Source organism: Dromiciops gliroides, chromosome 4 (genome assembly GCF_019393635.1).
Source record: "Dromiciops gliroides isolate mDroGli1 chromosome 4, mDroGli1.pri, whole genome shotgun sequence".
Taxonomy (NCBI): Eukaryota; Metazoa; Chordata; class Mammalia; order Microbiotheria; family Microbiotheriidae; genus Dromiciops; species Dromiciops gliroides.
The window spans coordinates 453,127,500-453,145,940 of record NC_057864.1 but is presented as its reverse complement, the minus strand read 5'-3'; the positions used below and the strand labels follow the sequence as shown (position 1 = coordinate 453,145,940).

Sequence of the window (18,441 nt, the reverse complement as noted above, 5' to 3'; positions counted from 1 at the left end):
GTTCAGCCACTCTCCAAATCATGGGTATCCCTCCACTTCCAATTCTTTGCTATCACAAAAAGAGCTGCTAAAAATATTTTTGTACATACAGGTCTTTTTCCTTTTTCTCTGATCTCTGTGGGATACAGACCTAATAGTGGTATCCTGAGTATCAAAAGATATGTGGAGTTTTATAGTCCTTTGGGCAATGTTCCAAATTGTTCTCCAGAATGGCTGGATGGTAAGCACTTTTGATAAATACTTATTGACTGGTGGAATGTGAACTCTGACAGCAAGGGCTTTCTCATTTTCATTTATGGCTCCCCAGCATAACATGCAACAAATAGGAGATGCTTAATAATTATTTGGTGATCACCTGATTTGGGGCTCTGCTTAATTACTTCTGCACTAGCTTTCACAAATCCTCTCAATGGGATTTTCAGTCTGACATATTCATTCTCTCTTATGGCATAACAATATTCCATTACATTAATGCCCCATCTTTTTCAGCCAATCCCCAAGTGTGGGTAGCACCTCATTGGCAGTTCTTTGCTATCATACTGCACTTCTCTGAATATTTTGAGACATCAAAGTAGCACAATGAGTATTAGACTTGGAGGCTGAAGATCTGAATTTAAGTCCTGCCTCAGACACTGACTAGCTGTGCTACTCTGGACAAGTCACAACTTTTCTTGATCTGTTTCCTCATTTTGAAAATAGAGATAACAACAGTTAGTGCCTTACAAAGTTGTTGTGAAGAACAAATGATATAATATGTGTAGAATGCTTTACAAATCTTAAAGCACTTTATAAATTCAAGCTAATATTGTATTATTATTGTTGTTGTTGTATATAATGATCGCTAACATTTATATAGCACTTATGTGCCAGGAACTTTGCAAATATCATCTCGTTTGATCCTTATAACAACCTTGGGAGGTATGTCCTATTATTATCCTCATTTTACAATTGAGAAAACTGAGGCAAACAAAGATTAACTGACTTGCCCAAGGTCACACAGCTAGTGTCTGAGGCTATAGAACTGAACTCAGGTCTTCCTGACTCCAGGTCCAGCACTCTATCTACTGCACCGCTGAGCTACTCCTATATATTGGACCTTTGTTTCTCTTGTTGATCTCTTGTTGGTTTTTTGTAGCATAAACCCAGGAATAGAATTGCTGGGTTAAAAGCAACAGTTTAGTCACATTTCTTGCATAATTTGATTTGACAGGGCAGCTAGGTGGCGAAGTAGATAGAGCACTGGCCCTGGATTCAGGAGGACCTAAGTTCAAATAAAGCCTCAGACACTTAATACTTACTAGCTGTGTGACCCTGGGCAAGTCACTTAACCCTAAATGCCTCACCAAAAACAAAACAAAAACAAAAAAACAAACCAACAAAAACATAATTTGATTTGACATATAGACTAGCCGGACCAATTCAAAGGTTCCTCTACAGTGTATTAGTAAATCTGTCTTCCCACAGGCTCTCCAGCATGGGTTTTTCCATGGTTTTTAGTCATTTGTCAATTTGCATGGTATAAAGTTATTTTCTCTTTTGCTTTTACATCACCTAAATTCCCAGTATCTCTTTCCCTCCTGTTTCCCCTCCCCTACCTCCAGAAAACTATCTCATTTAACAAAGAATTTTTTTTTCTGTTTGTTTGTTTTTGCAGGGCAGTGAAGGGTTAAGTGACTTGCCCGGAATCACACAGCTAGTAAGTGTCAAGTGTCTGAGATCAGATTTGAACTCAGGTCCCTCCTGAATCCAGGTCCAGTGCTCTATCCACTGCGCCACCTAGCTGCCCCCTAGCAAAGAATTTTTTAAGAGGAAAAAAAAGAAAAAGAGGAAGAGAAAAAAATCATCAAAACTGATCAATACTTTGAAATAGTCTAAACAATTTATGAAATGTTCTATACCTGTAGAACTCTCACCTACACAAAGGAATGGGGAGGAGGTGACTCCCAGGTTATTTTAGTGTGAATTTACCAATATTAATGATTTGAAGAATATTATCATGTAATCACTTATAGTTTTCAAATTTTCATTTGAAAACTTTTCAGGGCCTTTTATCTATTGGTTAATGACTCAAAAGATATGTATGTGATCAGCTCCTTATTTAACCTTAGATATCAAATTCTCGGTGATATTTGCTATAAATACTTCCCCTCCCCTTGGTTTTTCTTTTTATTCTATCTTCACTGATATTATTAGCACAAACGCTTTTTAAGTTTTATGTAGTCAGAACTATCCATTGTGTCTTTTATGATCTCTTATTATCCCAGTTTAGTTAAGAAGTCTCACTATGACCATGGTTATGAAAAAGATCCCTGATCTGGTCCTTCTAATTTTTTATTCTATAACTTTCCTCTCAAATTTTAAAAGAAATAATTTTTTAAAAGTCAAGGTGAAAGGGGCAGCTGGGTGGTACAGTGGATAGAGCACCGGCCCTGGATTCAGGAGGACCTGAGTTCAAATTCGGCCTCAGACACTTAACACTTACTAGCTATGTGACCCTGGGCAAGTCACTTAACCCCAATTGCCTCACCAAAAAAAAGTCAAGGTGAAGTAGAGTCATGGTTTACAGCTCCTTCTTGGAGGAGCACATAAGGAGTCAGCTGAGCTGGTTTCCCCAAGTGCCCAAAACAAGAAGCATCTTTGACAAAACCCTTGGTCATCTCACTGCAAAGTGCTAAAAATGATGATAAGCAAATAAGAGCCCAGGATGTCTGCTGCAGTTTATGTGTCAACATATGCTACAGGGGATAAATAAACTGAGAAATTACCAATGAACTGGTTACTTCAAAGTCAAGATGGGTACAAAGCAGCATGGCAAAAACGAGGCTAGAAAACACGGTTCTGGATCATGAAATCAAAGAAGACAGAATGTGCACAGTACTCAGAAGATGCACATGTTTAGTAGACTTTCTTTTTCACTTTTTGTTTGTTTGGTTGTTTTGTTTTGTTTTGTTTTTGGTGAGGCAATTGGGGTTAAGTGACTTGCCCAGGGTCACACAGCTAGTAAGTGTCAAGGGTCTGAGACCACATTTGAACCCAGGTCCTCCTGAATCCAGGGCTGGTGTTCTAACCACTGCACCACCTGGCTGCCCCGTTTAGTAGACTTTCATAAAGCATCTTCTTTCTGCACCAGCACCGTGTTAGGTGCTATGGACACAAAGATGAAAAACAAAAAGAGCTCCTGCCAACAACAAGCTTAAACTTTACAGGATCAATATGGTATGTACATAGATAAGGATCATGTGAAGCAGAGTATAATAGTGGGAAAAGGGAAATAAAGACAAAATGTTTTAGGATAATTTGCTGGGGGGGTGGGGAAGGTGGAAAGGGGAAGGCTTCTGGCCAGGGATATTTGATGCAGGGATTCATGAAGAAATGGCAAAAAGAACTGAGCCCTGAAGAGAGATTCTAAAACTGGCAGAAATGAGAAGGTATTGTCTAGAAATGGAGAATGGCACAGAGGTGGGAAAAGGCATTGGGGTAAAGCCAGTAGTCTACTCTTCCTAAAACATAGAATTTGTAAAGGGAAGTAAAGTAAAGTAAGGATGGAAAGGTAGGTTATGGCCAAATTGTGGAAAGCCTTAAATGTCAGGCTATGAAATTTCTATTTTATGCTAGAGAAGAAAAGGAGCCACAGACATGTTCTCTGGGATGACTATCAAGACAGAATGGATACTTTTGATTATGTGAAATTGAAAAGCTTTTGTGAAAACAAAATTAATGCAAGTAGGATTAGAAGGGAAGTAGTCAACTGGGAAAAAAATCTTTGTAGCAAATGTCTCCAACAAGAGTTTGATTCCAAGATATATATCCAACTAACAGAAATGTAGGACCAAAAGTCATTTCTCAATAGATTTAGTGGTGAAGGGACAGGAATATTTCTCAAATAAGGACTGTATAAAAGAATGCTCCAGGGGCAGCTAGGTGGCACAGTGGATAAAGCACAAGCCCTGGATTCAGGAAGACCTGAGTTCAAATGCGGCCTCAGACACTTGACACTTACTAGCTGTGTGACCATGGGCAAGTCACTTAACCCTCATTACCCTGTGCCAAAAAAAAAAAAAAAAAAAAGAATGCTCCAAATCACTAATAAGAGAAATATAAATCGAAACAACCCTGAGGCTTCATTTTACACCAAGCAATTAGCAAAAATGAAAAATAGGCAGGAAGAGTCAATATTGGAGAGGCTGTGGAAAGATGAGCATAGTAATGATTTGTTGATGGAGCTGTGAATTGTTTCAACTGTTCTGGGAAGCAGATTGTTTTCCATTATGCAAAGAAAGTGACTAAAATATACATATCATTTAATCCAGGTATACTAGGCCTATTACCACCACTACCCCATCCCAAGAAGGTCAATAACCCCACCCCACCCCAAATCCTCATATACATTAGAATATTCATAGCAATACTTTCTGTGACAGCAAAGAACTAGAAACAAAGTAGATGCTCAATGACTGGATTATGGTTAAACAAATTGCAATACAATGCAATAGAATATTACTGTGCTATAATAAATTATGAGCATGATAAATAGAGATGCATGGAAAGACATGAACCAATTCAAGGTGAAGTAAACAGAACTGGGAAAATATACAACTACTTTAACAATAATAAAACAACTAAAACTGAATGCTATGAAATTATATGGACCAAGCTTCGCCTCAAAGAAAATACCAAAAGACACCTGCTCTTAGACCTTTAAAGAAATGGAGGAATGGATATAGGATACTACATAGAACGTCAAACTCTTCTGATATGTTTAATTTTTCTTTCTTCCTATCTTCATACATCATTATAAAGGATGGCTCTCTCTAGAAAGGGATAAAGAGAAAAATACAGTGGAAAATGTTGTTGATGAAAAAAAGATATTAATAAAAATTTATTTTTAAAAAAAGAAATTTGGGGCAGCTAGGTGGCACAGTGGATAGAGCAGCAGCCCTGGATTCAGGAGGACCTGAATTCAAATCCAGCCTCAGACACTTAACACTTACTAGCTGTGTGACCCTAGGCAAGTCACTTAAACCCAATTGCCTCACCAAAAAAAAAAAAAAAAGAAAGAAAAATTTAAAAATGAGAATTCTTTAAGTAGCTGTGTAATGGACTTGTTAGAGAAGGCGAGAGCCTGGTAACAGGAAGAACAAACTAGCTGGTAGTACAGAGAGGAGGATATAAAGGGAAGAAATGCCATTGAGGTAGAAATGGTCAGACCTGGACTAATAGATACTTTTTTCCAAGAGTCAGAAAGCACTATATGTAATAAACTATATAAGATCATAAAAAATGAAAATGATTCTATCTTATAACACAGACACAGAAGCCATTTCAATACCAGTTGTCTATGTGCAATCTGTTCAACAACTAGCTAGAATAAAGAGTAAAGTATTACCAAATTAGAAGAAAGAATAAATGAGAAAAAGACACCTTCACCATGATTGTTTTCAATGAGTTGCTGATTATAAAAATATTTTTAAATGGGAAATGGACAAAAGACAGTGACTTTCCCTGTAATTTTTCTTAGAGAAATTTTGTATCTATTAAGCTGTCACCACAATGAGGAGACAAAGAGCCTAGAAACAGGTTCAGTCAACAAATACTTTATGTTCTTGCAAACCAGAAATACTTGACAGCCAAGGCCATAAGAATTCAGAGTGAAAACTCTACAGTACAAGTACAAGCTCTGCTTTGATTTGCACAACATTATAGAGGATGAAAGAAGATTTCATGCAACACTGCCTTTCAAAATAACAAAAAAGCACTTGATACAAAGATAACCATTCCACCATATGCCCCTCACTAACAATAGCAAGTGAGGTTTGCAAAGCACTTTACCTATGTCAACTCACCTAATTCTCACAACAACCCTGTTGGGCAGGAGCTATTAGTATTATCATCCCCATTTTACAGAGGAAAAAACTGAGGCACAGAGAAACTGTGTGCAGAGTCATACGGCTAAGTAAGTGTTGGAGGCAGCATTCAAACTCAGTTCTTCTTACTCAAGGTACAGTACTCTAGCCACTGTGCCTGGAGTCTGGAAGACCAGAGTCCAAATCTAGCTTTAGAGATATACTAACGATGTAATCCTGGGAAAGTCACGTCACTTGTCTGCCTCGGTTTCCTCATCTGTAAAATGGGGATGATAATAGCCCCTACCTCCTAGGGTTGCTGTGAATATCAAATAAGATACTTTTAAGTGCTTAGTACATAGCAGGTGCTTAATACATGCTTATTTCATCCATCTATTCATCCAGCCACTTCCCTTTCAAAAAAAAAAAAAAAAAGAGCTACCAATAAATGTTTTCCCTTTTGTCTTTACACTACATTATAGTGCAAAATAATATGTGACATACTTCTGGGCCACGGGTTGGGAGTATAACCCTTTTCTATCCTTACCATCAAGTGCTTTTCAGTGCCTTCTAAGAATGACCATAGGAAGAATGGTGGGGTAAGGAAAGGGAAATAGTCTTCCCTTGGATCAGTAGTACCTGTCCTCTTTATAGAGACTCTGAAAAGATCTGGCACATAAGAGTCTTCTTTCCAAACTTGGTCAACCTGAGGCGACATTCTGAACATTCTCAGTAACTGAGCTCTTCATCTACTTTAAATTTTTTTTTTAATTTTTATTTTTTGTGGGGCAATGAGGGTTAAGTGACTTGCCCACACAGCTACTGTCAAGTGTCTGAGGTCGGATTTGAACTCAGGTCCTCCTGAATCCAAGGCCTATGCTTTATCCACTGCACCACCTAGCTGCCCCTCTCCATTTACTTTAAAAGCCTACCATAAAAACTCTACCGACTAAGACTGTTGTTAACAGTTTCTCATGGGAGGAAGAAAAGGAGACCTCAAACTAGCTCCTGGCTCAAAGACATATCTTTAGCCTTTTCAATGACCTTAAAGTAGGAGGTCTTCAATAATACCTATTGAGCTAGAGCTTTCTCTATACTCTTCAATTCTCTTAATTTAGGCCTCACTGCAGTCACTTAACACAAGGATAGAGGGTAGAAGAGCATTACCTGGAGGGTAATGCAGATTCATCTTTCAATGCCAACAAGACATTTCCTAAAAGAAGTAAGACCTACTACTTCGGAGATTCATAAAATAATGTGATATAGAAGCTCCCAAATAAAATGTTTGTTATTTTTACAGATATAAGAAGTTTCAGATCAAATAATCTCTTCATCACATTCTAATCCCCTTAATGAAGTTAAGAGCAAAAGCACCAGCAGAAGTAGGGGTGACTGACATCAATGTTTTATGGTAGGAAGGTTGGGCTCCTCTAAATACCAAATGATTTTTTAAAAATACCTAATGCTCCTTAAAATGAACTGTTTAATAAGAGAAGAACATATAAGCAAAAGAGTCTGAGTAATCACAATGCCCATTTCCTTCTCTAGTCCTTAAAATTAACAAAGAACCAGCCATAAGCATCCCCTTAATGTTAACACACTCATCTACAAAAATGACTAATTCACTAAGTCTCTGCTTAGGGCCACTGACAATAGGCCTATGTGTCATAGCCTCCACAGGAAAACACTTCCCATCTCTGGCCAGGAAGGGGGAAAATGATTTTAATATGAACTAACTCCTCACTGTACACTAAGAGACCGAGAGAGGCAGGCAATACTTTTGGGACCTACCCAGTCTGGCTCAGACTTCAGCCTGGGAGGCTTAATGATAGAGCCGGTCAGTGATCATAACTCATCCCTTCATTTGTTAAGATCATCTAGACTTCCCTACAAGAGCCATCATGCTGACACAAGCTACTGGGTCAATGTCTGAGGCTGGAAAATTTCAGCATGCTTGGTTCCCTACTTGCCCTTAATGTAAGGAATACCAAGAAGAGAGAAGGGAAGATATGGGTGGAGGAAAGGAAAAACTGATCTGGTCAGTGGGTCTATTTTTAAATCTTTCTTCCTGTGGTTTATAAGGCAAGAGTTTCAGTTTTCAGCTTCCAAATGATTTGTGCGTTTCTCAATGTCTAAGTACTGAAGGTTCATGCTGTGCCATTTCCCTTCCCCACCCCCACGACATGGTTCTAGGGGATGAAAGCCAGGAGATGGTAACTGATAACTGTGTAGAAGCAGCACAAACCACTGGTGGCCGCAAGACCCCAGAAGTATCTATCTGGCTTCTGCATCCGATCCCAAACACTGGCTCTTAAAACTGCCAACACTGTTGTTTTCGATTTCTTTTTTCACTTCTAGGTGGGGAATGTCTAGGACGTCTTGCTCTCCCCACAGGCCAATGATACTCCTGGACAAACCCTAACCCTAACCCTTCTTAAGTCTAAGTGACCCAGAGGAGGTGAAGAAATCACTAGAAACAAGAACTCTGTCATGGCGACAGCCTCCAAGCTTCCTTGGGCACCCAAATGGACCCTCTGCTGGTATGGACGATGGCCAGATAAGACTGATGACCCCCCAAACCCTTCCCAATGCCATGTGAGGGCAAATGCCATGAATTCTACAGACGAGCTGAAAATCGGCCTCCCTGTTCATGCTCCAACTTCTCCAGGCTGCCATTTACAAAGTGCTGGTAAGGACAATATGAGGTAAGTTTATCAGCTGCTTTGGGAGAAACTCTGTCAAATTAGTGCTTATTAGATCTTGCTAAAAGCTCCTTGAGAACTTACAAGGACAAGAGAATGAGGACAAGAACAAATTCTCAAGCAACCTGGGTTCCTACCCTAAAATGGGGAATGAATGAAACCATATCACTTCTACAGTCAATAGGAACAAGGAGTCAGGGTTAATCAAGCACCACTAACCCAAAACAGGTTACTTTGACACGTCAAGTCCACTACCTTTTCTGAGTAGAGATCCCCCCCAAACCTAGGAATACATAGCCTCAAAGGTTTTTGTTGTCCAAGTCTCCCTGACCTAGAATCTGATTTCTTGTACTTGTCACGTCACCATAAAACAAGTATGTAACAAATCTCCCAAATGAACCAACTGTTGGACTTCTAAAGAACAAAAACTCTGGGCTCTGAACATGTAGTTCCCTCCAAACATGGAAAACATACTGACACTGAACCCCTGTGCTAATTCAACTACAAAATTCTGTTAAGAATGAAACAATCTTTTTGCAATTTCTCTAACTGTATTTTGAACTACTACCCCTATCACCAGAATGAATTCACCACAAGTCTAAAGATTCATTCCCACAAAACTGTTGGTTAATTCCCAGGCTGATACAAATACAGCTATCAGGTCTTCTTAAATGCATGTGGCCTGATTGCCAGCAAATAACATAACCCATTGCACTTCCCACAAAGAATAATGAATATTTCTCATTAACACTACCCCTTCATTTGATCACAGGTAAATAAAGTATAATTGTAGTCAAGAGAAAAATCAAGAAGATTAGGCTATCACTGACAATGAGATTTTTAAGAGCAAACAAAAGCACCAGGAAATGCATTGGAATACATCACCCAGGATTTGGGATGAGTTTTCTACATCTCTGGAAGAACAGCAACAGACTGGAAATGTGTAAAATAACTCATGTGTGTTACATTTACAATGCAATCAGGACCCTGAGAAAACCCAGTGTTAAATACTAGCAGCCCCATACTGCCAAACAGAAGACAATGAAAACTTGATGAGGTTATTCTAACTAGAAGGATGAGAAACAAAATGGTAGTTCTAAAATGGTTAGAACTGTACTGCCGTGATAATCTAGGGATATCACCTTTTCTCAACTGATCATGCTTTATCCCCTTGTAGACAAAAGGAAGGGAAAGGCTACTTTTAAGTAAATAGAAATGCCCATTTAAAAATCCTACAAATATTTACAAAATACCAGAACAGAAGCAAGCAAAGAGCTATTTGGGAGGGAAAAAATTAGAATTATACAGAGAGAGAGAGAGAGAGAGACAGAGACACAGAGACACAGAGTTCCTCTCCCTACTGAAATATTCCCAACAGCAGCAATTCTGACTATCCAAGGTCTATTACTTCTACAGGTACCACTTTCTTAGCAGAAATAGAAGGAAATCAATGGGTCAAAGATAGGCATTTCATATTTTTGTTGTTCTAAGAACATTAAAAACAACAAAATGGAGGAAAATGAAGTACAGATGCTTGAAGATGAAGTCAGGCTGACACTTACCACAAACTTCTCGCCATTCTGCTCCACATGTTTATATGTGGGGACTGATATGGGCACCGCTTGCTTTTCCGTATAGTCGTAAAAGGACTGTCCCAATGAGTCATCACTGGGATCAAGGTTATCTGCCTCATGAGGAGGTACAGATAACACTGTCAAGATCAATTCCTTTTCACCAGCTCGGATCAGATCCACCACCTGCTTGTGTGTTGCCCCTTCCACATTCACGCCATTCCTGAGGGGGGTGGAAAGAGGAAAAAACAAACCCATGAGGCATAAGAGTCCATGACTCCTTCCCAGGTCCCTCCCAAATCAAGGCAACAGAAACAGAAGGAAACTCTAGACACATCCATATGTTCTGCTATGGACAAAATATCTCTTACTTTCTGTTATAATACAACCTTTTTTTAGTTACTTGGAACAGATTTAAATAATCCATTAAAGATTTTTTAAAAACTGGTTTGTGTGCAAAAAAAAATTTTGTCTTTGCTGGGAGCCTGATATGAAAACATGTGTATGAAAGATCCAATAGAAACAGGTGAGAGGCCTGCAATCCTATACACAGCTATATAGTATATGAGAAACAGGGGGAAGCCAAGGAGGGAAGCAAAGCTTTTTAGGCTAAACAGTCCAATTTCCTCATCTGAACTATTTATGTACACCAAGTGTCTCCTGCCACTGGGGCTATTTGAACAGAATGATTGTCCTTTGTAACCGCAGGGGAATTTTGTTAAATGGAAATTTTTACAAATTCATCTCTTTAGTTTTCAAAGTGCAGCTTAATGGCTGTACTTTTATATTACTTTCTGATTTGTATGCATGTCCTCCAAATGGCCTACCCTTCTTACTACAGTACTTAATTTCTTCTAGAGGAAGCAATTTCTTTAGGAATTAAATGGAATTTCTCTTCTTACCCAATCATGTTTTCTCTGCATCATCTGATACCGAGACTGAAAGAAACTTTCTAGCCTGCTTGCTTCATTTTCCCTACCTATTCCAATTCATCTTATCTCTCTCCTATATGATTTCTACCCAAAGCCTGGTCTACTCATTCTGAACTAGAACAAATGACTATCTCTTTCACCTGGATCCTATAGAAGAAGCCTGTGTCCCCATCCTTCCCCGTTGTCAGTACGTACATAGAATGGGCAAACAATTAAACTACAATCCAAACGACAAATCCAGAAATCTAAAGGTTTTTTTGTACAAAAACTTTCTAAGTCCCACAAGATTTACTCAACAATCTAACTACCTTAACTAAGGACAGGATCCAACCATCAAAAACCACCAGGCAACTGGCCCGGAGGGAGCCTCCTGTGGATATCCCACAAGAATCAGGACACACACACCTGGCCTCTAACCACATAAAACTGGCCTCTCTTCCAGTTCTGACCCAAACCAACAATTCTTCCTTCCTGAGAAGGATGCTAAGTTTAGTAACAAACCTTCTATAAACTTTTCAGTCACTGGAATTGTCTCTGTTAGAGTCTTCTAGCTAAAATATCATGTATAAACAGGACAGAAGATCACTCAGTCTGCCTGATTCATCAGTCTGAGTGCAATGAACTAGAGTCAGTAAACACACTACTCAACCCTTTACAAACCCAAGTCTACTTGATATACACAGAATCCCAAAGAGAGCCAGCAATCACATAAGGATGAAATCATTCTTGAAGAAATTCGAGAAGTCTTTACACCTCTGATTAGTTGAAGCTGTAGATCCAAATTGGCTAAGTAATCGAAAACATAGTCAACTCTACAATCAACGATTTATGATTCCATTTTTGGATTGTTAAGGATTTCTCCTCTCATTTCATAGGATCACAGATTGAGTACTCAAAAACCCCAACCTCAGAGGTCAACTATTCCAATTTACAGATATGGACATTGAGGCCCATGGAGATTAAGTAACTTGTCCCACATCACAAAGGTGGTAGAGAACAAGAACTTGAACCCCAATTTTATGACTCCAAAATTAGTATTCTTTTTTCTTTTTCTAATTCGGAACTTCGACAAACACCAAATAGACATAATTCTTTCCAATGCACCACATGGCCTCTTCTACAGTGCTGCCTGTGACTTGGTCATATCACTATCAACACTTTAAGGCAAAGTATTGAAATCACACTTTTAACAGTGTACTCTGCTAATACCTCTAGGGAAAGGGAAGGTAGGAAAGAAAAAGAGATGCTAGGTAAAATTGAAGTTAGGCAAATCTGTCATGGATTTTAACCATCCATGTCCCCATCAACATAGATATCTGAAAAGCTGGCTAGGAATTTGGGGAGCATTTTGTTTTGTTTAAAGAGCTAGAAAGGAGAAAAAGATGAGGCAATTCCAGGCAACACTTGAAATTCAAATAGCATTTCTGACCTAAGACCAATAGATTTTTTTAGGCATTTAAGAAAAATTTGCTTGGTGGGAAATTTTCAGGAACAGACACCATTCAACCACCATTTCTCAGCTGAGTTAATTTTTTTCTTAAAAAAGAAGCTACAGGGGCAGCTAGGTGGCACAGTGGATAGAGCACCGGCCCTGGAGTCAGGCATACCTGAGTTCAAATCCAGCCTCAGACACTTAACACTTACTAGCTGTGTGACCCTGGGCAAGTCACTTAACCCCAATTGCCTCACTTTAAAAAAAAAAAAAAGAAAGAAAAGAGGCTACAACATCTTTCACAAAATTAAAATCTAGGGTGGTTCAAAGTAATGGGCCCTACAAATGGTCAGAGAAACCCAAAAGTGAGACTCCAGAAAAATGGGATCCTTTAACGTAGGCTTCCATCTTCATCTTTGCTTTTCACATAAAAAGGGCAAGTTGACCACCCAAAACATCAAAGAATGACAGGAAACAGTTATCAGTGTTATATTCTAAACATATTTGCTAACATTTACTTGGTTCAACTGTGGAAGGAATGTTGTATCATCTACAAGTTAACGCAAAACTGAACATTCCTTCAGTTACAAAAGAATTAAAAAAAGATCAAACCTAGGATGGCTGACTTCATAAACAGTCCTCTCATTTTCAGAATTAAGAGGTCTCTATATGGTCATAGAAATTCAAATAACACCTTCATCTCTCTTAAGACTATTACAAATTAGAGTGAAATTACATGTGGCCCAATTCCTGAGGAAATCTGGGAGACAAAAGAATATTAAACAAATTCAACAATAAATGGAGCACAAGAAAGAAATCTGACAGTATTTTGTTTTCTTTGCTAGTGTAACTGACTCCCTTGTTCAAAAACTTTCAATGATTCCCTAATGCAAAAAAGTCCTCTTTAGCATGACATTCAAGGGTCTTAGCAACCTGTTCCAAATTACTTTTCCAGTTTTATTTCATACACCCCAGATGATTCACTATTCCCCAAATATGTCATTTGTTTCCCACCTCCATGACTTTGCCTACAATATTCTCTCAATCTCACCCATTTTTTCAATGGCCAATTTATATACTATCTTCTCTCAAATTCTCCTTTCCCTGCTTCCAAGTGAGAAGTGATGTCTCTCTCTTTTGAGCTTGACACCACTGTTTATTCTCTAATACAGTAAATATCACCTTTTGACTTATGTTGTATCTATTAAAGTTCAAGGTTATCTTCACTCTCTCCCTATTAGATCTATACACTCCTTGAAGGCAAGAGATGGTATCTTTTTCATCTCTGTATTCATTTGTCCAATAAATATTTTAGTAAGTGCCTACTATAAGCCAATGGTTTGGCCATGATATGAACTGGGGAGGGGGAACAGTAATTAATAAAACCATGGACTAAGGGATTCTAATGCAAACTGCATACTCATAAGGAATTCACAGATCTTTTGAAATACTGAAGTAATAATAAAACAACAATTAAAAACTGAGGCAACAAGTGCCCCACAATTAACACAGTACCTTACATCAATAAGATACTTTGAAGATCCATACTCACTTTCAATTGTGTTACCTGATTTTCGTATAGCCCCCTCATTTTTCTTACTATCCCTTCACTCCCATAAGTCAAAATCAGAATCCTGTAAGGTCATCTATCTACAGGCAATAACAACTAGAAATGTGTGATTGATCCTTCCACTTAAAAGCCTTGGAGGCCAAAAGATGGACTTTTGGTACAAAGGCTTTTCTTACAACCAGCAAAGAAACAAATTTCCCAAACCAAAACAGAAGGAAAACATAATAAAAGACAATCTACTATGATATACCATTTGGGCTAACTCAAAAAGAAACTTGCATTAAAAACACAATCCCCATAAAGCTTCTTCACCCCCTTCCTTTCCAAAAAAACCCAAAACCTTTCCAAACAAACCTAAAATTTCATCCCTTGAGACAACTGGCTATTGCCAAATTTACACAACATATAATAGCCTCACCAGACCATTTTATCATGTCAGTGAGATTCTTATTCTTGCATCATACCTCCATCTCCTGCCATGGCATTTAAGTGGTAGAGTGTTGGGTCTGGGGTCAGAAAGATCTGAGTTCAAATCTGAACTTAAGACATTTACTAGCTGTGCGATCCTGGGCAAGTTAAGTCATTTAACTTCTGTTTGCCTCAGTTCCTTCCACTGAAAAATGGAGATAAAACAATACCCATCTCACAGAATTATTGTGAGGCTCAAATGAAATAAAAGTTGTCAAGTACATAATCTAGTTCCTGGCACACAGTAAGTGCTATATAAATGCTTATTCCTTTCCTTTCGATTCCCATGGGATGGTATTTAGCATAGATAATAGGAGTGACTTCAAGTAAGACTCTGAAGTTAGCTTAACCAGCTGGGCAAATAGCTAAGCTGCTTTAAACCCTACTAGGGAGATGAGGAAGAGTTAGCATTCAACAGATTAGAAAGCTGAATGAAAAAGCAGGGACACAACCACCCAATCATATGTATTGCAGCAAGGACCCACTACATAGTCTATGGAAAACCTTCTTAAACTGTGGGTCTTGACCCCATATGGGGTCGCAAAAATGTGGCAATGGTAAGAGGTTATGTATACCTATTTTATATACCTACATGCCCAGGTGAAAAGGGGTTGCAAGTGGAAAAAGTTGAAGAAGCCCTGCTCTGTGGCATACCCCTATATGTCATCGAGACGTTAAAGACAGTCTATCTGATCTGCAGCAGACAGTGCCAAATGCAGGCAGGAAATTCCTATAACTTCTGGCAATGAGACAGACTTTATAATGAGACAAGCACTGTACATGAAAATCTAAAGACTAAAGCATACCTGAAACACAAAGCAGTCATTTTAAGGTCCCTGGAGCTAATCAGAAACTTTTTCAAATCCTTCCAAACTCAGTTTAGAGTTGGATTCAGCCCCACCTACACTTTATTCTACCTCCCGAGTCCCATGCCATAACACCTGTCCTGTGCAAAGGAGAATGGAGAAGTTCTGTAGTGGCTTCTTGGGTGCCAGGAAGATGAGTGAGGAGGGACTGGGATAGGGGGTAGGGGACTGATCTTTAGAAATGTGATGTGTAAGTGACACCCATGACACTCCTCCTGGAGAAGCCATACCCTTCTTCCTTTAGCACCTTCATGGGAACTTCATGGGAAGTCAGCCCACTCCGGGAACCTTTCCCAATGCCCTACTGTTTTCCATAGAAAGTAGTTGGGCTAAGAATTAGTGTCTCTGACTTCTGCTTGGCTTTATGTTTCAACCCCTTATTAAAAAAGACAAAAAAAAAGACATACAATCCAAGCCTTCTAATGACAAAGACGACAACACAGTTGACTACAGAGTTAGTCCAGCACCTCCCCAAGAAAAGACAGAGGAAAGAAAAAATCTTGAGCTGGAGTCAGGAGACTTGAATCCTGGGACTGTCTCTGCCCCTCACTTCCTGGTGGTATGACCTTAACCACTCTGAGCTGAGTCAGTTCCTTGTCTGTAAGGTGGTGTATCTGCCTTCACCAACCTCACTGGGTTGTTGTGAGGACCAAATTGCAAAACACATAGGAAACCACTCTGTAAAATGCTACACAAACAGCCATGATATTAACTATATTGAACAGCAAATCTGATTCATACATTTTTCAGAAGGCCTAGGTTCCCAATTTTGGATATAAGTGATAAGACTTTAAAGCATTCTAATCTGATAGTCTATTTCAAAAAGTGTGTTGTAAATTGTTCTCCCCACACACCCCACCTAACTCTTGCTACAAACTAGGTGAAAAGACCTCACAATTTAGGGAAAAATAAGACCCCTGGCAGCACACTAGGAAGCATTTCCTCTGCTATTTATTGGCTTGGTGACAGTCTGGAAGAGGCTAGCTAAGAATGAAGATTAGATTATTAAAATAAGGAACTATTCCATCACTTTAACTAGGAGTTGTCTTTTTAAATCTGCAAGTAAGCATCTGACCAACAAAGGGTGGCCTCCCTTTCATCCATTCAAATTGGTTCCCTGTTGATCACATCTTATTTAGACAGACACCTAATACAAGGAATAGCATGAAGTCACAGATTTCAAGTTAGAAGAGACCTTGGAGCTCATCATGGCTTATCCAGTCCCATCTCAATTCCTTATTTTACAGATGAGGAAAGTGAGGCTCATAGCAGTTGTGATTTGTCTGTGAACATCCGAGAAGTTGGAAACAGACAGAACTTGAATCTGAGGCCTCTGATTCCAAATCCAGTATTTTTCCCTTCCACTCATTGAGTAATTCTCTCAAAATCCTGCTGCACTTTGCCCTTGACTATTCCACTCCTGAGTCATGAGACACAAGTATAAGCAATAAACCTGGTCCAAGAAGGAGCAGTGCAAGCTCATTAGTAAAGCTGCTTCTGCATTCTAACACATTAGCTTTCAAGGGCTGTGCTTCAACTGCTTGAGTCAGATATTGTGCATTTCACTCAACAAATACGAAATAGTCCTCTATGCTCCCCGAAACCAGCCGCTTTATATCCAGTTTACAAGGGTCACAGAAATACTTCCAAACTCTGATCAACAGCAAACCTAAGTTATCCACCTAACATGTGTGGTTTGCCTCTCTGATCCCTACTTAGATCTTATGTCACTTTAGAATGAGAAATAGCTCTCAATAAAAATATACAGTTAGGTTCCATCTACACTAAAAACACCAAAACTCTTCAAGTCAAAAGATTAGGTATCAAGCTGCTGAGGGCAGCTAAGTGGCGCAGTGGATAGAGCACCAGCCCTGGAGTCAGGAGTACTTGAGTTCAAATCCGACCTCAGACACTTAACACTTACTAGCTGTGTGACCCTGGGCAAGTCACTTAACCCCAATTGCCTCACTGAAAAAAAAAATACAATTAGTTATTCCAGTTGCTGCTATAAAGGAAAAAAAACCAAAACAGCATTTTGTCAGAAAAATGTCACTTCTTCCTCCTGCAATATATCACTCATGTTCAACCCAATGAAAACTTTAAATTTTCAACATTTACCCCTGCCTCATCCCACTCGCCCACATAAATTCAGTGCACTTTTCAGTCAGAAACAAATAACTTACCAAATAAAGGTAAGAGCAGAAAACTTTTACAAGACTAAAAAAACCAAAAACAAATACAACCCAACAAATTACAATCAGATATTTGTTGAATTTGAAGAAAGTAATTTCATCCTTCCCCCTTCCTGCCTTCTTAAAACAGGGGTTCTTAGCCTTAAGTCCATGAACTTGTTTTGTTTCTTAAAGACTGTGATAACTGCATTCCAATATATGTGGCTTCCTTTGTAATCCCATGTATTTATTTTAAAAACGTGCTTCTAAGATGTCCATGGGGCTTTGCCAGACTACCAAAGGGGTCCATAACACACAAAACAGTAAAGAACCTCTACCTTATTAGATAGTTTCAAGAACTCACAGATAAAGTCAGCATTCTGTAACCCTCCTTTACTGTAAAACTTCTGACAAGTTTCTACCTGTTGGGGACAAGAAGACTGAGAAATTAAGTTTCTTGAAAAACAAATCATATATTCTAGGCCTGTTTCTTGATACACAACAAAAGCTAACCTCAAAAGGATCAAATTTAACAGATTTCCATCATTTTATGGGACCCACTAAACCTCAAAAATATCCAGTGACCCAAAGGTTAAGATTCCTTTCCTTGCCCTCCAGGAGAATAAATAAGCAAGACTGAGAATAAATACACTCAGAAGAAAGAGCAGCAAGTGAAAGAAAACTACAACTCATCTATTAGAGTCAAACCTTAAACTCTTGGCTAGGGCTGAGAAACTGACAAGTGTCTATCAGCTACTGGTCAGCTCTCAAAAAGGAAAGAAAAGACCAAAATATCTAATAAGCTGCTGCTCCCTGTTTGAGATGGACTTTTTACCCATAGTTCACCACTCTTCTCAAGAGAACTTCTGCCTCTCAGACACAGTGA

General features: G+C 38.9%; 1 protein-coding gene across 2 annotated transcripts in view; it reads right to left on the bottom strand.

Annotated features, from left to right (window-relative positions):
• Positions 1 to 18,441, bottom strand: part of SNX27 (sorting nexin 27) — a 71,056-nt gene that overhangs the window by 36,418 nt on the left and 16,197 nt on the right. For both annotated transcript variants that reach the window (XM_044002334.1, XM_044002333.1), the window contains exon 2: positions 10,108 to 10,339. In XM_044002334.1, the coding sequence (XP_043858269.1) occupies positions 10,108 to 10,339 (232 nt within the window). The remainder of the gene's footprint in view (positions 1 to 10,107; positions 10,340 to 18,441) is intronic.